Here is a 26,506-nt window from a genome sequence, read left to right on the forward strand (position 1 = left end):
ATCCCTGTTTTATTGATTGGAGAATTATGATCTGAGAGGTTTGTAGAAATGGTAAGGAAGGGGTGCAGGAGAGAACCCATTCACTCATTCATTCACTCATCACAGTTTTATTGAGTGGGTGAAATGTGCTAGGCATTGTCCTAAGTGACAGGCACTGTTCTAGCCCCTGAGGATACTGCAATAAACACAGCTGGCAGAATCCTTTATCTCTTCCCCTGTGAAGCTTACGCGCAGGAGGGGTGAGGGGCGGAAGGCGCCGTCTTAAAACCAGTGGGTAAATTACACGCTCTGGCGTCCCCGCCCCCAGGATCTGGTGTCCCCGCCCCCGGCCCGCCCCCGGCCCGCCCCCGCCCGGGCGCGAGCTCTCCGAGAGCTGCGGGAAGCCGGCGCTGGGCGCGCGCATCCGCGCTAAGAACTCGCTCCCCCCTCTCCCGGAGGAGACCCAGGGGATCGATCCGGGGGCGTCCTCGGAGCGGAGGCAGAGGGCCACCACCGCGCCACTCTGCTCGCGTTCGCCCCGCGCCGGCCGTCACTGCCGAAGGGGCCGCCAGCGGCGCTCATCCCTGTCGCTAGCGCCGAACCGGCGTTCGGAGGGGCGGCGGCGGAGCCCGGCTGGAGCGGGTGAGCCCGAGGCTGGCACCCCGGGGGCAACAGCGAGGCCAAACTGCCAAGGTAACGCGGGGCGGCGGGGGTGGCGGAGACAGGGGGGAGGGGACCGGGCGAACGCCGCCTCCCCGCAGCCGCTTCCCGGAATCCCTCTCCCGGTTCCTGTCTCTCCCGGCTCCCGCCTGCGCTCCGGGCCGCGGGGGTTTGCCTCGCGCGCCGCTGCCCTCCTCCCGGGGGCCGTCCTCTCCCCGCGCCCCCGCGGCCCGGCGGGTGGTTGGAGGGCGTCCGCTGACTGCCCCCCGCGGCCGCGCTGCCCTCGGCCCTGCCCGGGCGTCCTCCGTTCGTCTCCCCCAGCGCTGCGCCGCCCTCCCACCCGCCACGCTGCGGCGAGATGAGAGCCTTTGTGAAGTTCAAAAGTCAGATTCCTCGCGATCCACAACGCCTTGCAAAACTGGTTACCGGCTCCGATGTCTCCGGTTCGGGGTCTTCCGCCCGGCCTCCGAGAGAACACTGGTGTTTAGGCATCCTTTGTTCCCGCGCGGGAGAGGCTCACGGAGGGGCAGCCGGGGCTCGAGTGTCCTACGTCCTTCCAGACCCATCGCTTGGAAGCTGGAGGGAGGACAGGGCGATGGGACAGCGTCGCGGGGACAGGAGTGGGGAGGGAATGAGCGGGTGCGAGTCGACACTTGCGATTGAACCCCGACCAAAGCAACCAGTTAAACCCAGTTACGAGTTGGGTTTCCATTACCCACTTATGCGGCCAGCGATGGCTTTTGCGAAACTCTAGATATCCCGTCTCTCTCTTTCTCTCTCTCTCTCTCGTCTCTCTCTCTTTTAATATTCGTTTGATTTCCTTGCTTTTGTTTGGCAAAAGGTCTTAGAAACTGAGCGAAACGAGGTGGGAGGTACAGAGGGAGGCGCAGCGAGAGGCTTGGAGTCCCCCCTCCCACAGGCGTCATATTAACTGACCCCGGCGGCGGAGACCAACAGGCCGTCACCTGTCCCGCATCTTGGTCAGATTTCAAAGTACACTCCCCCCAACTGTTCTGGCTTGGAGACGAAGGGGGTGGGAGAAAGGCCATAGCAAAATTTGCTCTAGGGAAAAGGTTGCCTAGCAATGTGCGCATCAGTGATAGGTTTGACCTGTTTGTTGCAGGAAATGACTTGAACTTCTCAATTCTCCAGTTCACAAGGTGCTTTTCAACTTTGGGCCTTTAAAACTCTGCGTGGCTCTCTTATTCTTACCTGTATTTCCTCTAAAGTTTCTCGTGTATTTATTTCAAAGTTAATCTGCCTGGGATTTTGTTCCTGACACATGGTAATTTATCTTAAAAAAAAAAAAAAAATTAGAGGAAGAATCATAGCCCCGGAAGGTACTGCCTTAGAAGTGAAAATTTTACTAACATGCATTTTATTAACACATAACTTTTATTAACATCCTTTACCACTTGCACACACAGAGCCATGTTGGACTTACTTATCTTCCTGTGACCTTTACAAACCTTCAAACAATTGAAGAGTCAGTGGCATATATATTCTTTGACTGTCAGTCATATTTTTACCAAAATTATGATGCCAATGAGTATAAGATGCACTTTAAAAAATTTTACGTGACTGGGTAAAAAAGCCACTGTTTATTATAGTATGTCATGCCACTGTGCAAAGCACCCTGATTTCACAGATGCTCAGATGTCAGGAGGAAGTGTGTATTTTGTAAGCTGTGAAATATGATCTCAGTTAATGCAGAGCTTGACAGTACTTTTCCCTGAGGACTTTTCATCACTTCAAAGAATGAAACTGGTGGTATGCAGTCCAGGAAGAATAAAAGAAAACAGTTCTCTGGGAGAGCAGATTGGCTGAAGTAAGGGTGATGAGAAGTGGAGAAAAGAGAAAACAGAAGAGGGAATGAAAGAGAGACAGACAGAGACAGACAGAGAGAGATGTTGGGTAGGGAGTAGTTCAGAGCCACTAAAAATGTTCTCTGGAATCAGCAGGAAAAGGAGGCCAGTTTCCCCACAAGCCAGGGTTTTACAAACTGGTACATGGGACAGATATTCTTAAACATTGTTCATGTTGTTGTTGTTTTAATTCTGAGATTTTAAAAAATGTATTTAAAATTTGAATGTATCTGACTGTCAGAAACGATACTGGGGAATCAACAAAATCTTGAAAATGCTGCCTAAGAAACAGGAAAGAAGAAAGCTGAGTCTTGGCATTACTTAGCTGTTTCCTTTTCAGACAAAGGATCCGAGAGGCTCTTCCTGCTGGCCAGAGGGGAGTGAGATGGGCTGAGTGGAAGCAGGAAAAGCCAGCACCAGAGTTAGGGGAACCACTCAAAGGCCCAATGGCTGGCACTACCTCAGCATTCCACCAGAGGCAGTGACCCTGCCTGCAGGACACAATAGAATCTTCCAGGAGGAAGCAGAGCACAGGTATTCTGACAGACGGCACCTCCCTGACTGAGCTCCCCATCCCAGCACCGATGCTTTGGGCTAGAGAAACTGCCCAGTCTTTACAGAACAAACTGGAATCAGGTACAGTTATCGAAAGGAGGTCAAGGGTCTTCCCTGGTGGTCCAGTGGTTGAGGGTCTGCCTTCCACTGTGGGGGACTCAGGTTCAGTCCCTGGACGGGGAACTAGGATCCCACATGCCACAGGGCAACTAGGACCCCATGACCCAACTACTGAGCCTGCGTGCACTGGAGCCCACACGCCATGGCTAGGGAGAAGCCTGTGCGCTGCAATGAAAGATCCCAAATGCCACAATGAAGATCCTGGTGCCGCACAACGCAGCCAAATAGATAAATACATTTTTTTTTCTTAAAAAAAAAAAAGGAGGTCAAGACTTCACTGTATCACGGGTGACAAAGCCATCTAAGTACGAGCAAGGTGAACAGAAATGGTGTGGTGAAAAAAAGAGAAGAAGAAGAAGAAAAGAAAGGAAAGGAGAGAACAACATAGCTTGCAGGGGTCTTACTGAAAAGAAAATATGACTCTTGGGACAGAAGGAAATTCTTTACAATAGCTTTATACGCCTGCAAAAAAAGATTGATAAAAATATGAATTCAAGAAAAACTCAAAGGTGAGAAAAAATTTTAATTGAGATGAGAGGGAAGATTACAGACTTATGGAAATACATTGAAGATCATTGAAACATAATTACAGAAGAAGTAAGACAAAAGAACAGAATAGATCCTGCTGAAAATAAAAGTATTTTAAAGAGGAAAGGCTTGATTTAAGCCCAACAAATGCAGAAAGAGACAAAGCTGAAGTCATTTATAAAGAATCCGATGCGGAAGCCCTATAAAGCACAGTCAAGCATTAAGGTAATTGAGATCACGGAGGTAGTGAAACCAACAAATGGGACAGGAAATGCAAATAAAAATAAGATAAAAGAAATTTTATTGAAATGAAGAAAAAATGGTCTGTAGGCCAAAAGAGCATGCCGTTCTCCAGGAACTTTTCCTATGGGAATGCTTAGTACCATGATATCTTCAGCAGTTTAAATTCAAAGGAGGGTTTCCCTGGTGGCACAGTGGTTAAGAATCCACCTGCCAATGCAGGGGACACGGGTTCGATCCCTGGGCCAGGAAGATCCCACATGCCACGGAGCAACTAAGCCCGTGCGCCACAACTACTGAGCCCACACACCGCAACTACTGAGGCCCGAGAGCCTAGAGCCTGTGCTCTGCAACAAGAGAAGCCACCCAAATGAGAAACTCTCGCACCCCAAAAAAGAGTAGTCCCCGCTCGCCACAACTAGAGAAAGCCCGTGCACATCAACGAAGACCCAACGCAGCCATAAATAAATAAATAATAAATCTTTAAAAAAAAAAATAAATTCAAAGGAAAAGAATTATTTAGGAATCCAAAAAGAATAAGCAGAGGAGGGAAAAATCAGATCAAGCTGGCCTTAGCCTTCTCCAGGGGTGTGCTAAATGCCGGAAGACAGTGGTTCCAAGGGAAAAGTTCTAAGGGAAAGAAACTTTTTCCCAAGAGAGTATTTCATCCAGCTAACATGTCACTCAAGTCGAAAGTCAATAGGCAGGCCTTTTCAAATATGAAAGAACAAAGGGAATTCAGCACCCATGAGCCCTTATGGAAAAAAAAAAACTGCTGGATAACAAAATCCAGCAAATAGCAAATAAAGAGAGAAGTCAAAATAAAGATCTCAGGCATGGAGAACTCATGATAAAAAGGACTGTTGGTGAGTATTTAAATGTAGAATTAATACAAAATATCTTTGGAAATTGTAGGCAGAATAAAGTGTGATTATTATATCGATCTAGACACATGAAAAAAGAAAAAAATAAGAAAGGGGAGGAAGATGGAAGGAAATATGAGAGTACACCCTTCTTTTAAAATTTATTTTTATTTATTTATTTGTTGGCTCTGTTGGGTCTTCCTTGCCATGCAAGGGCTTTCTCTAGTTGTGGCGAGCAGGGGCTACTTCTTATCGCGGTGGCTTCTCTTGTTGCAGAGCACAGGCTCTAGGCGCGAGGGCTTCAGTAGTTATGGCTTGCGGACTCTAGAGCACAGGCTCAGTAGTTGTGGCGCAGGGGCTTAGTTGCTCCGAGGCATGTGGGATCTTCCTGGACCAGAGCTCAATCCTGTGTCTCCTGCATCGGCAGGCAGATTCTTGACCACTGTACCACTAGGGAAGTCCCAGCCCTATAGTTCTCATCTTTGAAAGCATGGATCAGGAAACAGGGTTGAACAGTTAAGGTGCTGTGAATTAAATTATTGTGACAAAGTGCATATCATATTCCAACTTCCTAATGTCTTTTGTAATTTTTTTTTTAACTTTAGAGGGACATTTTAGAGCTGTTCTTTCTTACGGAAATAATTTAAATGTCAACAATTTCTTAAGCCTTTGCTTCAGTTTTTTTCCAAGTAAAGATAAATTTAGACAGAAACACTGTGTATGGGTGTCTGTGTGTGTGTGTGCTGTGTGTGTCTATGCATAGAAAGATCTCTGGGATTTTGTTCACCTAATGTTAGTGATGGAGATATCTGGTTGCTGGGATTTTACTTTTATATGTTATTTATAATTTTTTTAAATGAGCACGTAGAAGTATTTTTATCCAAACAAGAAATAAACTAGAAACAAATATGCCAAGATGTTAACAGTGGTTGATGCTTGGTAGTGAAAATAAAGATGATTGTTACTTTCTTCTTTGTGCTTTTTCTTTTTTGTATTTTTTAAAATTTCCAGAAACAACGTATGTCATTTTGTTTGTAGAGTAAATCTGAATCCATTCATTCATTGACTAGCAAAGATGTGCCAGGTGTCAGTCTGTGCTGGATGAGAGAAAGACACCCTTCTGCTCTCTACCAGGAGAACAGGGGGCAGGCAGGGAGTTCTGTGAGGGTTGTCTGTCTGTCTGTCTGTTTAGGAGGAGTTGAAATTCAGAGAAGAAGCACTTTCCCCGGGTAGTATCTGTTTGAGCTGGGCCTTGAAAATCGGTAGCTGTTTGTCTGGGTATCAACGGCAAGGATTGCTGCGTTGAGGCGGGGTGGTGGTGATGGGAGTGTCAGAACAGGATGTGTTGTGTTGCCCAGAGCTTAGAGCTCCGCACTTATGTGGAACAGCGGCGGGAACACAGGAAAAGCTGATGGCAGCCTTGAATTCAACCTAAGGCTTTGGTTCCTTGTCAGGCAGTGGTGAGCTACCAGCTGGGCTGGCAACTCAATTTGCAAGGCCCAGAGCGAAATTAAAATGCATTGCCCATTTGTTTAAAAAGCAGGAAAGTGTACCACTGAAGGTACTAAAATATATAGCTTTTTCTTTTGTTCCATGGTCTCTCTCAACTTTTTTTTCCTCTTTAAGGTCATTCTAAGTAAAAAGTAAAAATAAAAATTTAATTACTAGCATGAATTTTACCATTCTACTTTATATTGTGCAAAGCCAGATCCAAATGCAAATATAAGCACATTTAACCCAGATAGAGAATCACTGAATTACACAGTTGGCATTTCATAGCACATCTTGGGAGCATTCCTTCAGGTAGCAAACTCAGGCCCAGACTCAGGAAGGCAGCAAGGAGGAAGAGAGGGTCCCCCAGGCACATAGTCAGCCCAAGGAGGACTCTCTCACACACAGGGATACTCAGGGCCAGTGCCACTCCCCACAGGTGCCCGGGGCCCTTCTGCCCTGGCAACCATGGGCACACGTGCACTTGCACCTGAAGGATGCTGGGAACCCTCACCTGCTGGCCACCCAGCACACCAGCCTGGGTTGGGCTCTGGGAAAGTCAAACCCTGAGTCTCCCCTTTCCAAGGATCTGTCATCCCAACCCACAGCGTGCTGGTGACATTGAAGGATCTTTAAATCTCTGCTCCTGGCCATGCTGTGTACCTGGCTCAAGACTAACCTAGACACTTAACCCACACCGGACCATCTAGCCACCCCCTGGGCGAGGCAGACCAGGGACAGCTTCCACTCTGCCTGGCCCACCCTCCCTGTATGCACGCCAGGTGGGCATCAATGCAACATGGGAGCTTTCTGCATGCAGGGCCCCGGGGGACTGAAGTTGGCCCTGTCTGCAGAGACGAGAGCAACAAAAGCTTCAGGAATCCTGATCTATTTAGAGTCAGGGAGAGTTTTAAGGAGTTTCATGAACAATTCCAGGCAGGATGCCAAGATGGGAAATTAGATTTTTCCAAGCAAGAGTCTAGTACCAGAAATCTAATTGAAAGTGGAGTATGAGTCACCAAGAACAAAGAAAGGGAGGAGGTGCCCTCTGGCCCAGAGCAGGAGAACGGGACTTCAAATTGTGTAGTTGTGTGTGTGTACTTCTCAGCTGAAGAGAGGAAAGGTTTTGCAGATGCAGAACAAAGGCAGAGATGTGCCGTCATCAGAACAAAACAGAGGGACAAGAGGCCATTGGACAGATGACCAGGTACAAGGGTGTCACACCCAAGGTAACATTCTGTAGTCTTCATGTGCCCAGCATCTAGAGAATGTCCATGACCATGCAGGCCCTCTGCTGAGGAGTAATGATGGGAGATGACATCACATGTCACAAAGATATCTCCTGGATGTTCTGAATGGGTACGATATTATGGGATACGTTGAGGTGCCTGGGTAGCTCATGGGTGGTAGATGGCAATTTTGACTTGAAATCTTTTGGATTTCTCTAGAATACCCTGGATGGGACCTGAGAGTGTGATGGTCACAGAACTCCTTAATGTGTTTTTAGCTTGAATTCACGTCTGCTTCTTAGTGGTCATTTCTCATTTTGACTTGGGGCTTGAGGCTACCCCAGTGTTTTGGGGGACAGAAGAACACCCAGTTGCTTGGATGAAGGTTGGGGGCTCTTTAAAATGTTTGAAGAATTCGTTTCTCACCTTGGAGTGCGGAAGACTTTCTCACTGTAACTCAGAATGCAGGTGCTAAGAGAGAAAATACCTTTAAATCTGAAAGCGTAGAACTCAGAAGTTTTTTTAAGAACTTTTATCGAGATACAATTGATATACAATAAACTGCATATATTTATAGTGTACAATTTGATTTTTTTTTCTTATTAGTAGTGTTTATACGGCAATCCCAATCTCCCAATTCATTCCCCTCCAATCCACCCCCTCCACACCCCCCCACCCCCACTTGGTGTCCATATGTTTGTTCTCTACATACTCAGAAGCACAGGCCAATCAGAGGACAAGTGACAACAGCAGAGAAAAATTTTTAAAAAGATGTGACTCATATCACAAAAGGCCAGTTTCCCTCATAAAAAGCTCCTTCAATATGAAAAAAAGCAACGACAACAGAAAACCGGGCGAAGATACAGTTAAGAAAGGAAATAGCTCTTCCATATATGAAAACACGCTCAATCTTACTCAGAATAAGGAAATACAAAATGAATATTAGTCTGAAGACAACTTTGCATTTGTGAATTTGATTTTTAAAAATCTAAGAGCTTGATAGCCTCTGGGTCATAATCTCTGACGGTTTTCATTGTCATAATCATTATTCCCCACAAGCTCTTTCTTTGTGAGGGAGCAGAAATCCTCACACATCAAGGCATTTGTGTGCATTGGTATAGCCACAAGGGCGAGAGTGTGCCCATTTCTATCAAAATTACAAATGCAGGGAATTCCCTGCTGGTCCAGTGGTTAAGACTCTGTGCTCTCATTGCAGAGGGCGAGGGTTCAATTCCTGGTCGGCGAACTAAGATCCCACAAGCCACTCGCGGTGTGGCCAGAAAACAAAAAAAAAGCAAAACAACCAAAGTTACAAATGCATGACCCCTTTGTGCCATGTCTCTTCTGTCTGCCTGCGTAGACCTAGCCTCCACCTTCCCCACCCTTTACTGTGCCCTGGGATGCTGTCTGGTATGGGTACAGCCACCAGCAGCCTTGTCCTGTGACTTCTGATCTGGTTCAGCCAATGGAGAGCCCCAAGTAAGAGAGAGAGAGGACAGTGAGGGATATTCGTCCCTCAGCCCCCTCCCTGCACAGTCACCTTGGGTGGACTTACATCCCAGCTCTTCACGCAAGCTTCTCTTCTTCCAGATTCCAGTGTTGGCATCTTCCCTCTGCATCTCAAGCCCAGGATGAGTTTCAGATACTACACTCTTCCTTATGGTTGGCTTGTACCCGACTCACATGTTAGTAAATAGTCTGTTGATAAAATCTTCCTCAAATTATCCTGACTTCAATGTGCTGTTTCCTGCTGGGACCCTGACTGATACACCCTTTGGCCTAGCAATCCTACTTCTGGGAAGCTTTCTCACACTTGAACTTAACATGTGCAGAATGAGGCATTTCCAGGATAATTCATTGCAGAAACAGGTCGAAGCCACTCAAGTGTTCATCTTGGGGACTGATTATATAAACCATGGTATGTCCATAGAGTAGACTATGCAACTATTTTAAAAAGCAAGGAAATTCTCTTTGGTGCTGATGAAGAAAGAGCTCCCAAATATATTTTTAAGCAGAAGAAGCAGGAATTGGACACGCCATGTACATGCTATCTCTGTGTAAAAAAATAAAAGTTGGGGAATAGGGAATAAGAATATATATTTGTTTTTGCTTATGCATGGAGCTATTCTGAAGGATTCACCAAAAAAAGAGATAAAAATAGTTTTCTGAAGGAAGCAAGACTCTTAACTATTTACTTTTTTTAAATTAATTAATTAATTAATTTTTATTTATTTATTGGCTGAGTTGAGTCTATTGCTGCACACGGGCTTTCTCTAGTTGCGGCGAGCAGGGGCTACCCTTCATTGTGTTGTGCGGGCTCCTCATTGCCGTGGCTTCTCTTGTTGCAGAGCACGGGCTCTAGGCGCATGGACTTCAGTAGTTGCGGCATATGGGCTCAATAGTTGTGGCTCACGGGCTCTAGAGCGTAGGCTCAATCAGTAGTTGTGGCACACGGGCTTAGTTGCTCCGTGGCATGTGGGATCTTCCCAGACCAGGGCTCGAACCCGTGTCCCCTGCATTGGGAGGCAGATTCTTAACCACTGTGCCACCTAGGAAATCCCTTCACTATTTACTTATTTTTGTATGTTTCAAATTTTGGAACCAAATGACTATGTTATCTGTTCAAAAGTTAAAATTTCTCCCTGCCTCGTTTGGGAATTGGTCCCAGAAGCTGAGATAAAGCTGCTGCTGCAAATGGGGTAAACAGCCCAGCTCCCAGAAGGGCAGAGGAAACCTGGAATCAGGAATTCCCTGCTGATTTTTCCTTGTCTTGTCTTTGCCTGTTATCTTTGCTATTTAATTAGACACTTCAGAATTTTGATCACCTAATGTTGATTTCTTTTCAGATGTGAAAGTAAAGAAAGGACATATAAAATAACAAAAATGCTTTTGAGCCAGAATGTCTCAGCGATTGGACCACTTAGTTTGTATCCCATGGGTGAGTGTTACTTTTCTCGTAGCTCCATTGCCAGGGACCCTGCTAGGAAGTAGCCAATTGATTTCCCTGCCTCAGGGATCCAGTATCAGCCGCCCAATGTTAAGAGCCAGGTGAAACTAGGTAGGAAACAAATGTTAATGATTTGATTCACAATGGGTTTCTGCCCTACTGCCTTGCTAGGAAAACAGACAAATTTAATTGACTTAAGGCTCAGTAATGAAGGGGGTTAGGCCTCACTGTAATTTGCAGAGCAATTTCCCTTAATACCCTCATTCTAATCCAGGTTAGGGTTTATCACTCTACTCCTACATTTGGAAAGAGGCCAGACCCCTTATCTCCCTCCTCATCACAAAACCAAAAAGTAATTCCTGAACTTTGGTTTCCACACGTCATTTATTATTGATGTTTTTTTCCATAGCCCTATTCATTTGTGCCTTTTCTTTACCATTCTTTTGATTCTAATACAGTATCACTGCATCATCTGTTCCATAGTTTATTGGTAAGAGATCCGTGAGTAGGACACTTCTCCCTCGAGAAGTGCCATGCATTGGAGAGTATATGACAGCCTTGGTTCCCTGCTACAAATGCCAATAACCCGCCCGCCCATCCCCAAGTCGTGGTGGCGTCCAGAAAACAAATGAGAATCCCCACCTCCCATCACCAAGACCTCTCTTCCTCCACCAACCTTGGTAAATATCTTTACCTTGGAAGTTTTTAAATAAGCAACATGCTTTTTCACACTCTGAGAATTGTTCCAAACGGATGTCTGCTTCTCAGGACAGTCCCTCAACCAGCCAACCCTCATTACTAGTCTCCACTCCCAAACATCTTATGTTGGATCCAGTCATGACAAAACATCCTTGGATGATGTGCTGCTGATACCAAAGTCAGCTCTCTAAGAACCATTCACTTGAGCTTTTTTCTTGAGCACAAGAAAAGCCCCAATACAATATTAATACATAGATGTGGAAGAACACCAGACTCAGAGCAGCAGTCGTAAATTGAACCTAAAGTGTTCCTGCTTTTCTAACATGTTTTTCTTTTTCCCAGTGCATATCAGCCTCGTGTTTGGCATTTCGTATGTTTTGCCCGGTAAGAGACTTTTCTTGGCTTCACAAGATTTTGTGTAAGGGTCAGAGTGTTGGAGCGACCATTTAGAAATCAAAAATGTGGGAAATTTGATTTCTAACCCCAGATCTGTTGCCATTTTGTTTGTCTTTTTCCTCAAATACTTTCTCTGTAAAAGGGGAATTTAGTCAATTCCAGTTTCCATATTTATCTCATACAGCTGTTATAAGAAATTAACACTACAGTTAATCTTTAAACCCCTTAAAGGAATAGTCAACTCAGTATTCTCACTAGCAGAGGAATGAGGAGGCACAGACTGTGCCAAAAAAAAAATCACCCAGACATAACTTCCCATTAATTTGTATTCTTCCACCTGTTATCTAGTACATGGTACATGGTACCATATAAGGGAAAATACATTTTTTAAACTAAATTTCTTACCTACATATAGACCTGTCCACAAAACATCACTATGCATTAAACTTGTATCCAGCCTTGTGATGAGCACTGGGGGATGAGGACTTGGTAACCAAACATCAGAGGCCCAGGTCCTACCACAGGAAACTTAGATGCTCTTTGAAACTTTAACCTTATAAGGCAGGATTTGGCAAATGCAACTGTGAAGTCTCCTTTGCTGCTGCCTCTTTCCAGCTACCTAACACTGTGTAACTCAACTTCTCAATTTCACAGTCTGTAAAATGGGTCTGTTAATAGCACCTACTTCAGCATAGGCTTGGGGATGAAATGGAAGGTTCAATCTAAGCTCACATTCTCCCCCTTCTCTCTGTGATGGGGAATAAGCACAGTGCGAAATTCAGAGGAGGGAAAGCTTGCCATGGGCTGAGCTGCTTAGGGGGGACTGGAGGAGGAGTCAAAGGTTGACTTGAGAGGATGGGGTGGCCCAGGACGACATAGATTATTTTGAGCCAAAGAGCTGCTGAGAGTCCGTGATAATTGGGTGAGCCCACATTCTCTTTACACAGGGCTGAGTTCCTGTTTCCTAAGCTTGTCCTCCCTGACAATGTGTTGCTCATTTATTAATTGTCTTAGCTCACTTCTGGTGTCCAGCAAAGCCATTTCCTTCTGTGTTTCCAAGAATCCAGGGTTCTTGGGAGGGCTTCTGTGCTGGAAGTGTGGGGCCCCAGATACCAAAAGACAGTCTAAACAGTGGCCAAGAGGTGATGCTGGGTTCCAGATTTCAACCTTGCTTCTTTTTATTTTTTCTCTTACTCCCTTTAGATTTTTCCGATAAATCTTGCACTTTAAATGTGACGTTACGAAATTTCCGGTCAATCTTATCGTGGGAATTAAAAAACCATTCAGTGGTACCAACTCACTATACATTATGGTACACCATCACGAGGTTGGTTTGACATTTCATTTTTCTCTTGCTAAATCTATTATCTTTCTATTATGTGGGGAGTGGGGAAGAGGTGATCTTACTTGTGATAGAGCTTTTCTCTCTCTCCCCCCATCTCAATCTCGGTGTTTTATTCAGCGCTTTACAAGTCCAAAGACAAAAGACCCATCCATTTTTAATTACACTGAATACTTTAACAACCCAAAGTTATTTTTGACAAAGCTTGTATTTAGAACCAAAGCCAATTTCTACAGGTTAAAGCTTCAGAAGCAAAATAATTATTGAGTGTATTTTTCACAATTATTTCTCTAATTCAGTAAGTCTGGATGTTGAAAAGTGCTGCATTTTCCGAGGACAGAAGTCCAAAGATCCGGTGACCGTATTGATGGGTTGTCTTTACTTTTCTTTACTCAGGGAGCAATGTGGCACATCAGAAAGCTGCCTGGCCCAGAGTAGGACAGGCCCAGGTCCAAAGTCTAGCTTGGTCACCAACCCGCTGTGAGCCTGGCCTACACAGCGCAGCCTCTCTGTGTTAATCCTCCCACGTAGGGGTGGCTGCAAGGGCTCACGAGCTGATGAACAAAGCTCTCTTTGGCTCTTTTCTCCCCATGCCTGACAGTCACCCTCCTAAGCCATTCCTTTAATCCAGTAGCCCCTTGGAGTGTCCTTTTGTTGGTTGTTTATTTGGAGGGCTGGAGGGCTTCTTGTGGGTTTCTCTTTGGTACCTGCTAAAGGCATAAGTTTCTCCCTGCGTGAGACAGTCAAGTGTCACCTGCCCACCTTTATGAAGCTCAAGAGGGCAGATGCCTGTGTTGTCCCCGTATAGCTTAGGCTGACTTAGGACTGGACCATGTGGTCCTCAGCCGGGGGGGGGGGTCTCAGGGAGGGGCATTCATGATTGTCTTGTAGGGGCAGGAAGATCTGGGGCCTCTGTCATGAACCCCCAACAGTTACTCATTCATTCATCCAGCAGATGTTTACTGAGCACCTCCTACATGTCAGGGGTCAAACCATGAACCAAAATCCCTGCTCTCTTGGAACAGGCATTCTGAAAATAGGCAGAGAGATCAGTAAACAAAGATAGAATGGGGCAGGTGGTAGCAAAGGGAATGAAGGAAAATAGAGAAAAGAGGGATCAAGGCAGGGGGTGGGGTGGGGTGAGGTGTCCCATTTGAAATCAGGTGGCGAGAGCAGAGGACAACACGGGGACACCTGAGCAGAGCCAGGCAGGAACGTGGAAGTGGGGCTTGTGGTTAATGCATTCTTGTCACACGAATGCTGAAGTTTTCTCTTACCATTTCTTTGCCTTTCAAAGTAAACAAGAAGATATGAAGATCGTTGGGGACTGTACAAATATCACAAGATCATTCTGTGACCTAACAGATGTGTGGGTAAACCTGCCAGAGATGTACATCCCCAAAGTGGTTGGATTCCGAGGGAACAGAGCTCTGGTCAGTTGTATGGGCTCTTTCTTCCTGACAACAGACGGTGAGTTGATCTCATTTATTACCTTCATCATCACCGTCACAAAGATCACGGTTATTTGCTTTGCCAGGAAGTAGGAAGTTCTGCCAAGGTATTGTAGAGCAGCGGGGCTAAGGTTCACCTCCTGGCCTTGCTACCTCCTAGCTCAGTAACCGTGGAGTGGTGACTTTGCTTCTCTGAGCCTCCGTTTTCTTCTCCAAAAAAGTGGAATGATAACCTGTCCTTTGCAAATGAGGACTCCATGCCTGTATGAGGCAGGCATTCAGGCAGGAGTAGCTGCTACTTTTCTTTTGAATTTGTTTTTTATTGAAGTACAGTTGATTTACAATGTTGTGTTCATTGCTGGTGTAGAGTAGCTGCTACTTTTTGCTTTGTTTCACAAAGTGGGGAACAGGGTTCAGATGCCTGCATGAGCTGTCACAACTCTTTGGGCCAATGTTTTTCTTGATACTGCAGCCCCTCCCGCAGATCAGAACCCAGTAGCACTTACACATGTGAACGCCCAGGTGTGTGTGCACATGGGGCCCAGACTCAGAGAAGACTGGATCCCAGGAGTGGGTCTGCCCTCTCGTTCTTTCCCTGCAACTGGAGCCAGCTCCCTGTGGCACTTGGATTAACAGCTCCAGAGCAGCTGACAGTGGCTCTCAGCCAGATTCCATCACTTCTTTGGTGTCCTGATCTGTAACCTGTTTCCAAGAGAAAGATTCAGCTTCAACACCTCATTAGAGGCTGTGCGTGTACACACTACACATACATGCTTAGCAAAGTGATGACAACTGAATCCTGCTGTAGCAAACTTAGATACTTACGAGATTCTCTGGAATTGTGGAATTGCCTGTTTGTGTGCGTGTCCACAGAGAAAAGAAAGAAAAGCCCAACTTATAGAACATGGTAGACCTTTAAAGAATGTATATTAAAAGAGTCATGAGATATCATTTTTCAAGACTCAAAATGGTAAATATTAAAAATACGTTGGGGCTTTCCTGGTGGCACAGTGGTTAAGAATCCACCTGCCAATGCAGGGGACATGGGTTTGATCCCTGGTCCGGGAAGATCCCACATGCAGCAGAGCAACTAAGCCTGTCCACCACAACTGCTGCGCTTACGCTCTAGAGCCAGCGAGCCACAGCTATTGAGCCCGCGTGCCACAACTACTGATGCCCACATGCCTAGAGCCCGTGCTCCACAATAAGAGAAGCCACCACAAAGATAAGCCCTTGCACCACAATGAAGAATAGCCCCTGCCCGCTGCAACTAGAGAAAACCCACGCACAGCAACGAAGACCCAACTCAGCCAATAAATAATAAATTTATGAAAAAAAAGAGATGATTACAGCCAAATGCAAAGATTGAACTCTATTAATACTCATTGATATATAGATTTTATTCAGAAAAATTAGAGCCAATCTAAATGTTCAAAAGAGTGAATCAGTTAAATCATGGGACAGCCGCTTAGTGGAAAAGAATTAGCTGTGAAAAGTTATGATGAAGAATCAGAGTCAGCGACTTTCTACAAAGGGCCAGAGAAGAAACACTTTGGACTTTGTGGGCCATGCATGGTCTCTGTCATATATCCTTCATTTGTTCAAACCCTTTTCAAAAATAAAAACCATTCTGAACTCACAGGCTGTGCAAAATCTAACTCACAGGCCATAGCTTGCCAGCTCATGATGCAGATAAACATGCATTAACATGTTTATGAAATAAGTGAAAACATACACCATGCAAAACAGTGTAAGAATTACTTAATTTTAGTTTAGATGTGTGTGTGTGTGTGTGTGCACACTGGTTCAGTTTTTATATGTATAGATGTATTTACACACGTACAGCAGAGACAAAAGAGGATTAACCACATTCAGGGACAATTGCCTATCTGTATTTTCTGATATTTCTATAATGGTTATTTATCATTATTATTATTATTATTATTATATGAAAAGAAGTCATTTCCACTCTTGTGTTTAGAATACAACCTGAAAATTGGGGAAATGCCGACTTTCATCCCAAAATCTGTCCTCCATTTCTTGTGGTAATAGTAAAAAAATCACTTCAGTTTTATTGTTCTCAGTTTTTCACCAATTAAAAAAAATAAATAACCCATGGCTCAACAAGGGCCACGGGGAATTAAAAAGACAGTTGTAAAAGAGATATGGTTGTATCTCGACAATGGTATCATTATGGTTATGCTATTTATTGACTGACCTTGGGGTTTGTTTTCTTTTCTAAGCACTGTATTTGGACCCACCAGAGTTTGAGATTGTTGATTTTACGGACCACATCAATGTGACTGTGAAATTTCAGTCTGTCCCTCTGAAGATGCTAAATGCGGAAGAATTACAATTTTACTTAGAATTTATCGAAGAACAATCAGGGGGGATTGTTAAGAAGGTAAGTGGTCAAAACAGTTCGGAGTTGGCAATGAATAGATTGCCAAAAAAAAAATCTGTAATAATTTGAACAATTAAAATGGAAGGGTCTGGGCTTCAGTGTGGTCTGACTTCAGGAAAGAAGTCTCCATAGATTTCCTATAAAGGGAAGGAGAAAAATGCTGTGGTAGCTGGAGGGGAAATTGGGGTCAAGGGAGGGAATGTCTAAGATGGAAGAAATGACAGCATGTTCGTATGCAGAGGGAATGTTGGGGGGGATGGGGGGGAGTGGGGGGAGGTGCTGGAAGCAGCGTCCTGGAGGAGATAAGAGTGCGAGGAATCTCACGAGCACGAGAAGGCTTGGCCTTGGCTCGGAGCAGGGACTGTGCATCTGAGTCACAGTGAGGGAAGCAGAGTCCAAGGTCACAGGGGGAGGGAGCTTCCAGTGAGACAGGAAGCAAACACTGCACACTTAAGATTGCACGATGACCACGATGACCACGATGACCAGGCCAGATATGCAACCCAGGTGTTCTGACTCTCTCTGACTGGTTTGCAGTTTCCCTTCGAGGCAAGAGCCCTCCCACCATGACACTGCTTCTGATTCCTGTCCCTTTTCTTCCTCATTGTTTGTTCGCCATGCATGACCTTTTAGTTTGTTGTGGGGGAGGGGTGTTAAAAAATAATTTCTCCTCCTTCCAAACAGAAACTTGCAGAAAAATACCATTTTATTTTATTTTATTATTATTTTTTTTTTTTGGCACACGGGCTTAGTTGCTTCGCGGCATGTGGGATCTTCCTGGAGCTGGGATCAAACCCGTGACCTCTGCATTGGCAGGCAGATTCTTAACCACTGCGCCACCTAGGAAGCCCAAAAAATACCATTTTAAAAGGCTGTATTTGAGCTGGTGGAAACCTTCACTTATAAAACTACTGGTGAGGGACTTCCTAGGTCACACAGTGGTTAAGAATCCGCCTGCCAATGCAGGGGACATGGGTTCGATTGCTGCTCCAGGAAGATCCCACATGCCGCGGAGCAACTAAGCCTGTGCACCACAACCACTGAGCCCGTGTGCTGTAACTACTGAAGCCCAAACACCTAGAGCCCGTGCTCCACAACAAGAGAAACTACCGCAATGAGGAGTCCATGCACCATAACAAAGAGTAGCCCCCACTCGCCGCAACTAGAGAAAGGCCGTGTGCAGCAATGAAGACCCAATAAAATACATAAATTTATTAAAAAAAAAAAAACTATTGGTGAGGATATACTTGAAAACTATAAAACATTATACAAAAGTTATTCTTCATGAAAGAACCTTCAGATCGTCTCTTTAATTCTAAAGTGGAACAGATGTAGCTGGAAGAAGAGGCAAGATGTTTTTAGGGAGAGCGCAGGGAAACTAGACCTCAGCCTCAATTCTGCCACAGATAAGCTGTGTGGCCTTGAGGAGGTTATTTCACCACTCTGAGCTGCAGTTTCCTCATCTGGGGAATGGCAAAAATGCCTACTTTGCAGACTCTTTTGATAATCACATGAGTTAATATGTATAAAAGCAGTTTCTGAGTATGGACACATATCATTAATGAGATAGGATAATCTTATTTTCTTATTTTTGTAAGGTTATCTTATTGCAAACATGGCATCATGGAGACCTTTATTCCTCATTGGGACTTTTCCCTCCTCATTTGTAAAAGGAAGTTGCTAGACTAGATTTCATGGTTTAAAAATGTCTGTGTGTGTGAGCGCACATGCATGTGTGTTCATACACGTATATGTGGTTTTGTGATAAATTGCTTTCCCCATGTAACTTCTAAATACTTTTCTTTGCCAAGCCTATGATATTCCTATCCCTGTTTAAGATTCGAAGACAAATCCCCAAAGACTCTCTCAGGGCTTGCCTCTAAATGAAATTCTCACTTAAAAGTCTTACTGATTTTTTTTGCTTATTTTTACAGCATAAACCCAAAATAAATGGAAACATCACTGAAAATTTCAATTATGTCATCGACAAGTTAATTCCAAACACAAACTACTGTGTATCTGTTTATTTTGAACCGAAAGAGCCAAGAAAAATAAATAGGTCTCCCTTAAAATGTGCCCTCTTTAAACTTGGACGGGAATCAGGTATGACATTTCTTAAAAATTCATGTTTTGCTTTTATTCTGAGGGAAAACCTGTTTAAAGAAAAGAATCTGGAGGTCGTGGAGCACTAAAGGTATTTCTTCCAACAAGGGCACATCACAAAGATGTTTTCTATGGGGTCAGTCTCCACCGTGTGGTGGAGTCACTCATGTTGCCACAGCATGGGGACAATCAGGTATCTTCCTTTTTACATCAGAAATCCTCCTGAAGTGGAAATGCTTTTATTTCAGGGAGTCAGGATCAAGTTCAGTTCTGTGTGCCTTTAGCCTAGCCATTATTCAAGCCAAGTGCTAGAGAAGGCTGGGTTGCTGAAGCTACTGCCTGCAGAGGTATCCAAGGGTAGAATGATGGATGTGGTGAGGTTCATAGATGTGGCCTGGTTGGCTGTAGCTCATGGATGAAAGAGAAACTTGCCAGCGTGGATGAGCTAGTCATTTATGAAGGCTGAAAGCCCTTCTGTGGCCAAGGCATCAGAACAGGAAACAGCACGCTCCCCATGCTTCGAATGGAGGAATTTGTAGGGAGAACAGTCCATCAGCCTTAGAAATATCCATTGCTGATTGTTTTCTCAAGAAGTCCCTAGGTCTCCAACTGTTTTGCCAAAAATGAAAATCTCCTCCAAAGAAGCCTTTCTGAATTTCCCAACCCCAGTGAGATTTTCTTTAATGCTCTGATTTACCAGGGTAAAGATAAAATAAGGTGAGATTTATAAAGAAGTGACTGTAAGTGCTGTGGCTTGTTTGTGGATGAAGTGAGCTCCACTAACCAGCACCTGGCACATCAAAGTGCCTGGTGTCTGCTACCCAGGCAGTGTGATTTTATTCTCCAGTGTTCCTCAAAGTCAAATGATGCATAGGCCAATTTTAAAGGAAAAGGTATTTCATGGCATTAGCTTAAATCATTTATATGATGTCAGTTAACTATGGGCAAACCTAAAACTGCATATAGATTCTTCATGCCTACAAAAATGTAAACCCGAAACAAATTAACGTATTTGTGTTCTAACACCAATTCTCAACATCAGCCAAGTGTCCAGAGATTTAGTTCATTTCTGATACTACCAGAAGTTAGCACAGGACCCACAAGTTAAGGGGCTCAGTCCCACAAGACTGCCCCCACTACAGATGCCAGCAAGTCCTACAGGTCCTACAACTTGCCACACAAGTCCTAGGTCCCCAGGCTACCCACCCTTCTGTCTGACTTGCTTACAATTGTAGAGGTTCCCAGATTTCATAATTCACTAGAATGACTCATAGGAATCAGGAAAATGCTACAATTACTATTACTATTTTATTATAAAGAATACAGATGAGCAGCCAGATGAAGAGGTACATAGTCTGGAAGGTTCTGAGTGCAGGACTTTCTGTCCTTGCAGAGTCAGATGCACCACCCTCCCTATACTTGGATATGTTCACCAACCAGAATCTCCCCAAGCCTCACTGTCCAGAGTTTTTATTGGGTTTCATTACGTAGGCATGGCTACTTAAATCATCAGCCATTGGTGATTAATTAAATCTCCAGTCCCTCTCCCCTCCCTCCCTAGAGAGGAACTTCCAGAAGTTCAGCTTGTTAACATAAACTCAGATATGGTCCCCAAAATGGAACTCCTATCACTGAGGGAATTCCAAGGGTTTTTGAAATTCTGTGCCAAGAACCAGGGACAAAGGCCAGATATTATTATTATTATTATTATTATTATTATTATTATTATACCATGATCTTATAAACAACAACTGTGAAACCAATTGAATGGAGAAATTATTTCGCCTCTGTTCACAGAATACTTCTGTACTACAAATCTGTGGAAGTTTCTCCCCACACCAAACGCTTCTTCCACATCAGCTCATGGTCGTACAATTTAACTCAATTCTGATACCATCTCCTTGGAGAGAGTGTCAGATCCCACAAGTTAAGGGCTCAGTCCCACAAGACTGCCCCCTCCCAGTCACAGGTTCAAGTTGTCATGTGGTCTCTGACCAACCAGCTATAAATCAGAGATTCCCACAATCCCTCCTCAGCTTTGATAATTTGCTAGACTGGCTCACAGAACTCAGGAAAACAGTTTACTTACTAGATTCCTGGTTTATTATAAAAGATTGCAACCCAGGAATAGCCAGGAGGAAGAGATGCATAGGGCAAGGTATGGGGGAAGGGGCTTGGACTTCTGTGCCCTCTCTAGGCATGCCACCCTCTCAGCATCTCAATATGTTCATCAATTTGGAAGTTATCCAAACCCATCATTTAGGGTTTTTAAGGAGGCTTATGTAGATGTGACTGATTAAATCCTTGGCCATTGGCAATTACTTCAGCCTCCCCCTTCTCCCCTCCCCAGAGGTCAAGGGGTGGGCCTGAAAGTTCCAACTCTCTAAATTACAGGGTTGGTTCCCCTGGCAACCAGCGCCCATCCTCTGGGGCTTTCCAAAAGTCACCTCCTTAGTATAAATCAAGTGCGGTCTAGAGGGGCTTGTTATGAATAACAAAAAATGCTCCTTTCATTTTCTTTGCTCTTCTCACTTAGGAAATTCTAAAGGTTTCAGAATTGGGGACAAAGACCAAATATGTACTTCTTATTATAAATCACAATATCACAGCAATAATAACTCAGATTAGTAATATGACATGACAGACAGTGGTTTGCTGAAACTCAGTCTGTGCTCACGTGAATCCAAGCCTGACTGAAGACCCTCCCTCTTTGGAAGTTGATGTCCTTACTCTGTGATGATTCAGTGTCTCCCTTGACTTTTCTCTGTTTCACCCACTAAGAAATGGTCATCCGCAGCGTGCTGTCCCATCACTTCATGTTTCCTTGGTGTGAACACATCATTTTGTATATTGTCAACCTCCATTCTTTTATCATTAAGTGAGACAAAGTACAGGTATGCCTCACTATCCAAATATTTCATGTCCCAATTCTTGTCTGAAACGTCAGGAACCAAGTAGGTTCAGATAATGCGGCCCCAACTCACTGTCCAAACTGGCCATGTGAACCGCCCTTAACTAGCCAGACTTGGGGACCAGGTAGGTTTGGATCATGGGGGATTCTTGAAGGATGACCTGGGACCAGAGTTCACTCACTGGGACTCAGTGGTGAACACTGGTATCTTAAGGCAGTAAATAAGGGCGGATTTAGTCCAGAGAGCTGGAGAAATGCCTCCCCTTTGTCAAACCTTAAACTAATTGATTGGCTTTTTTCAACAAGGTCCCAAGGGAAAGCTGTGCTTGTCCATTTGACAGATATTTATCAGGGGCCTACTATGTGCCAGATTCTCTTCCAGATACTGGAGATACAGCAGTGAATAAAACAGATAAAAATTCCTGAGCTTATAGAGTTTGTATTGGGAGACAGGAAAAAAAGATTAAAATATAAAATATATTGTGTGTTAAGTGATGGTAAGTACCATGGAGAAAAATTACTCAGAAAGGGTGGGGTGGGGGGGAAATTTCAGGTAGAGGATGGTAGGTCTCTTTTAGATAGGGTGGCGTCTTGTTTATATTCCCTAGAAGCAGAGCCAAAACCAAAAGTCTAATTCAAGTGACTCACTGGGGCAGGAGGAGAGGTGGACACATGGGTCACAATCCCAAGACATTGCTTCTCCAAAGAAATCACTTTGGTTCACAGAATCCTCTTCAGGGATGTAAGCTCTATACGTGTAAGAATTTTGTATTATAAAGATGTGCCTTTATGGCTAGATCCGATTCTAGAATTGCCATTGATGAAACATGCCTTCATTCATTTTCTTTAACTGGAATATAGTTGATTTGCAATGTTGTGTTAGTTTCAGGTGTGACAGCAAAGTGAATCAGTTATACATATACATATATCCACTCTTTTTTAGATTTTTTTCCCATATGGGTTTTTACAGAGTATTTAGTAGAGTTCACTGTGCTGTACAGTAGGTCCTTATTAGTTGTCTTTTATATACAGTAGTGTGTACATGTCAATCCCAATCTCCCAATTTTCCCTCCTTTCCCTCTAGTAACTGTAAGTTTGTTTTTTACATCTGTGACTCTATTTCTGTTTTGTGGATAAATTCATTTGTGCCTTTTTTTAGATTCTACATATAAGCAATATCATATGATTTTTGTCTTTTTCTGTCTGACTTACCTCACTCAGTATGACAATCTCTAGATCCATCCATGTTGCTGCAAATGGCATTATTTCGTTCCTCTTTAAGGCTGAATGATATTCCATTGTATATATGTACCACATCTTCTTTATCCATTCCTCTGTCGATGGACATGTAGGTTGCTTCCATGTCCTGGCTATTGTAAATAGTGTTTCAAGAAATGTTGGGTGCATGTACCTTTTCTAATTATGGTTTTCTCCGGTTATATGCCCAGGAGTGGGATTGCTGGATCATACAGTAGCTCTATTTTTGGTTTTGTAAGGAACCTCCATACTGTTCTCCATAATGGCTGTTACAATTTACATTCCCACCAGCAGTGTAGGAGGGTTCCCTTTTCCCCACACCCTCTCCAGCATGTGTTGTTTGTAGATTTTTGGTGATGGCCCATTCATTCTTGGTGGGAATGAAAGGGTTTCATGAATCTGCCATCTAAACGTTCAGATCTTCACTGAGTTTCTTTCTGTTCATTCTTTAACCTTTTGAAAAACTTTAAAAATATATGAGCCATCTTTACTTTTTTCTCTCCTGTAATTGTTTTGCCCAAGGCTATGGTTATAGGATTAATATTAATAAAAGTCTTTCTGAAAATTTAAGAGAGCCTTAGTGATGTAACTACTGATTTCTTCTCAGTCCAATTGGACTTATGGAAAAAAGCTATTTTCATTCAGAAAATGGAAATTTTCCAAAAGTAATTTTGACAAGAAACTAAAGGGGAACTCATAATGGGACAAAGCAAGTTCTACAGCGCCCTGATCTTGGGTCCTGACATGGCCAAAGTCCCGCTTCAGAGTGACCCAGTTGCTTTCTTCAGACAAACTCCCCTTTTCCACTCCTTCCTGCCTGCAGTGCATGCTAACTCTGCCTATTGAGCATTGGAGACCTGGCTAGTTTGACTCAGAAACAGCTGGGTTTTTTTTTAATTTTGATAATTTACATTTAAATGGTCATATGTGGCTAACGGCTACCATATTGAACAGTGCAGTTTATAGAGCATAATTACCAACTGGAAGAAATTTTACTTTTAAAAACTGAATTTTTATCACTTTTTAAAAATGTATATTTGGATTACTTTCTGTTCTTTGGTATTTAACAACAGTTGTTCCAACTTTTGCCCCCTTGATAAGCCCCTCCCCTGCCAGATCAATGCAGTTGTTCATTGGATTTATTTTGAAATAAAGCCATTAAATTTTTCATCCACAGAGTTATCAGAATCTGCCACCATAGGAGGAGTAGTTACTCTGTTTTTAATAACTGTTGCCTTCATAAGCACCCTGGTGATGCTGAAACGGATTGGTTACATATGCTTAAGAAGTAATTTCCCGAAAGTTTTGGTACGTATTTTTTTTTTTAATTTCTGTCTTTATTTTTCATTTTAACTTAAGAATTTTTATTGTACACTTAAAATATTTTCACAGAAAGAAATCCCATTGTCTCAAAATTTCAAGGTGTTTTATCACTCTGGGCTCTTTTCCATCCCTATAAACCTCTATTTTGCATTTTCTTTCTTTTTATACTTTGTCCCCATGCAATTTTCAATAATCACATAGTGTTCCATTTGTTGTTGTTGTTGTTTTTTAAATATATGGAAATTCTTTCTCTCTTTCTTTCATTCTTTCTTTCTTTCTTTCTTTCTTTCTTGGTTACATTGGGTCTTCGTTGCTGTGCGGGCTTTCTCTAGTTGTGGCGAGCAGGGGCTACTCTTCATTGTGGTGCGTGCGCTTCTCATTGGGGTGGCTTCTCCTGTTGCGGAGCACGGGCTCTAGGCCTGCGGGCTTCAGTACTTGTGGCATGCAGGCTCAGTAATTGTGGCTCGCAGGCTCTAGAGTGCCGGCTCAGTAGCTGTGGCGCCCGGGCTTAGTTGCTCCACAGCATGTGGGATCTTCCCGGACTAGGGCTAGGACCCCTGTCTCCTGCATTGGCAGGTGGATTCTTAACCAGTGCACCACCAGGGAAGTCCTCCATTGTTATTAATGTCTCCTTTTTCCCCTTAATAATTTCTCAGCTGTACAGCATTTGGTTTGATTTCTTTTTCACTTCTTTTCCTTTCATTTCTTTCTTTGGCCATTATGAATAATGCAATGAACGTTTTTATACAGGTTGTCTTTTTCATTTGGATTACTTCCATGGAATAGACACACAAAATGAGTTTATCTTATATAAAAATATAAAGAATTAACTTATAATGCTAGTTGAAACATAGAGGCAGACACCTTGCTCCAAAGCTCTGCTGACATTAATCAATCATTTTTTGTACATTTGTTCATTCATCACAGTATAATGGTCCTCCAGACTTTCTCTTATTTATGTTCATTGGTAGTGAAACCAGCCGCTTTGTCTTCGTGTTTTCTCTGTGCTTCTGAGGCACACTCTTCCTGTTCAGAGCCTTTAGCACTCAGCCAAGTCTGGGTATTGATCTTACATATTTCTAAAGCCTCCTCACATGTTTTGACTCAACCACTTTGCCCATCATTTTTCATTTTCCCTATCATGTCGCTTTCCTTCTACATGAGAAGTGATTCAGAAATATCTTACTTTTCTATGTTTGAACTCATTCACCTTCTTCTTCTTCTAGTATTTTAACAGCCACAGATAAATATCCCTCCACAGGTGATAAAAGTGTAGTCTTCTTTTTCTTTTCTTAATTTCTTTTGTTTCTTTAAATTTTTTTTAATTGAAGTATAGTTTATTTACAATGTTGTGTTAGTTTCAGGTGTACAGAAAGTGATTCAGTTATATTCTGTCTCAGATTCTTTTCCATTATATATATATATATTCTTTTTTCAGATCATATATATATATGATCATATATATATGTGTATGTGTGTGTGCATGTATGTGTATATATATATATATATATATATTTCTTTTTCAGATTCTTTTCCATTATAGGTTATTACAAGATATTGAATGTAGTTCCCTGTGCTATACAGTAGGTCCTTGTTGTTTACTTACTTTATACACAAAAATATGTATATATTAATCCCAAATTCCTAATTTATCTCTTCCCACCCCTCCTTTCCCTTTTGGTAACCATAAGTTTGTGTTCTATGTCTTTGAGTCTACTTCTGTTTTGTAAATAAATTCATTTGTATCACTTTTTTAAGATTCTGCAAATAAGTCATAGCATATGTTATTTGCCTTTCTCTATGACTTGCTTTAGTTAATATGATAATCTCTAGGTCTGTCCAAGTTTTTGCAAATGGCATTATTTCATTCTTTGTTATGGCTGACACACTCTTCTTTTTCATGTTCCTATTTGTTCAGGTTGGGTTGGGGGAGGGATTGTTTGGGGGGAGGGGTGCTTTTGGTGTTTTTAATTACAGTTAGTATTTGAACCTAGATGGTCTTTGGCTGTAGCTTATGAGAAGTAAATGGCTCTGTGTGGGATTTCATCCCCACTGTGATCCCTGTCTTGCAAGAATGGTTGGTTTTTAATCTATCAGTGTAACTTTTATGTTTGTATTGTTAACAATGTATCCTTTGAATCTT

General features: G+C 43.3%; 1 protein-coding gene across 2 annotated transcripts in view; it reads left to right on the forward strand.

Annotated features, from left to right (window-relative positions):
* The first annotated feature begins 365 nt into the window (after nucleotides 1-365).
* IFNAR2 (interferon alpha and beta receptor subunit 2) overlaps nucleotides 366-26,506 on the forward strand; it is a 30,141-nt gene continuing 4,000 nt past the window's right edge. Inside the window, exons 1-8 of one of the 2 annotated variants that reach the window (XM_057696716.1) lie at nucleotides 366-672; nucleotides 10,377-10,468; nucleotides 11,519-11,560; nucleotides 12,776-12,899; nucleotides 14,212-14,384; nucleotides 16,609-16,769; nucleotides 18,704-18,872; nucleotides 24,218-24,348. In XM_057696716.1, coding sequence (XP_057552699.1) covers nucleotides 10,414-10,468; nucleotides 11,519-11,560; nucleotides 12,776-12,899; nucleotides 14,212-14,384; nucleotides 16,609-16,769; nucleotides 18,704-18,872; nucleotides 24,218-24,348 — 855 coding nt within the window. In that variant the 5' untranslated portion in view covers nucleotides 366-672; nucleotides 10,377-10,413. The remainder of the gene's footprint in view (nucleotides 673-10,376; nucleotides 10,469-11,518; nucleotides 11,561-12,775; nucleotides 12,900-14,211; nucleotides 14,385-16,608; nucleotides 16,770-18,703; nucleotides 18,873-24,217; nucleotides 24,349-26,506) is intronic. The other variant, XM_057696717.1, reaches the window with a different exon arrangement.

Source organism: Hippopotamus amphibius, chromosome 10, assembly GCF_030028045.1.
Source record: "Hippopotamus amphibius kiboko isolate mHipAmp2 chromosome 10, mHipAmp2.hap2, whole genome shotgun sequence".
In the NCBI taxonomy this organism is placed as follows: Eukaryota; Metazoa; Chordata; class Mammalia; order Artiodactyla; family Hippopotamidae; genus Hippopotamus; species Hippopotamus amphibius.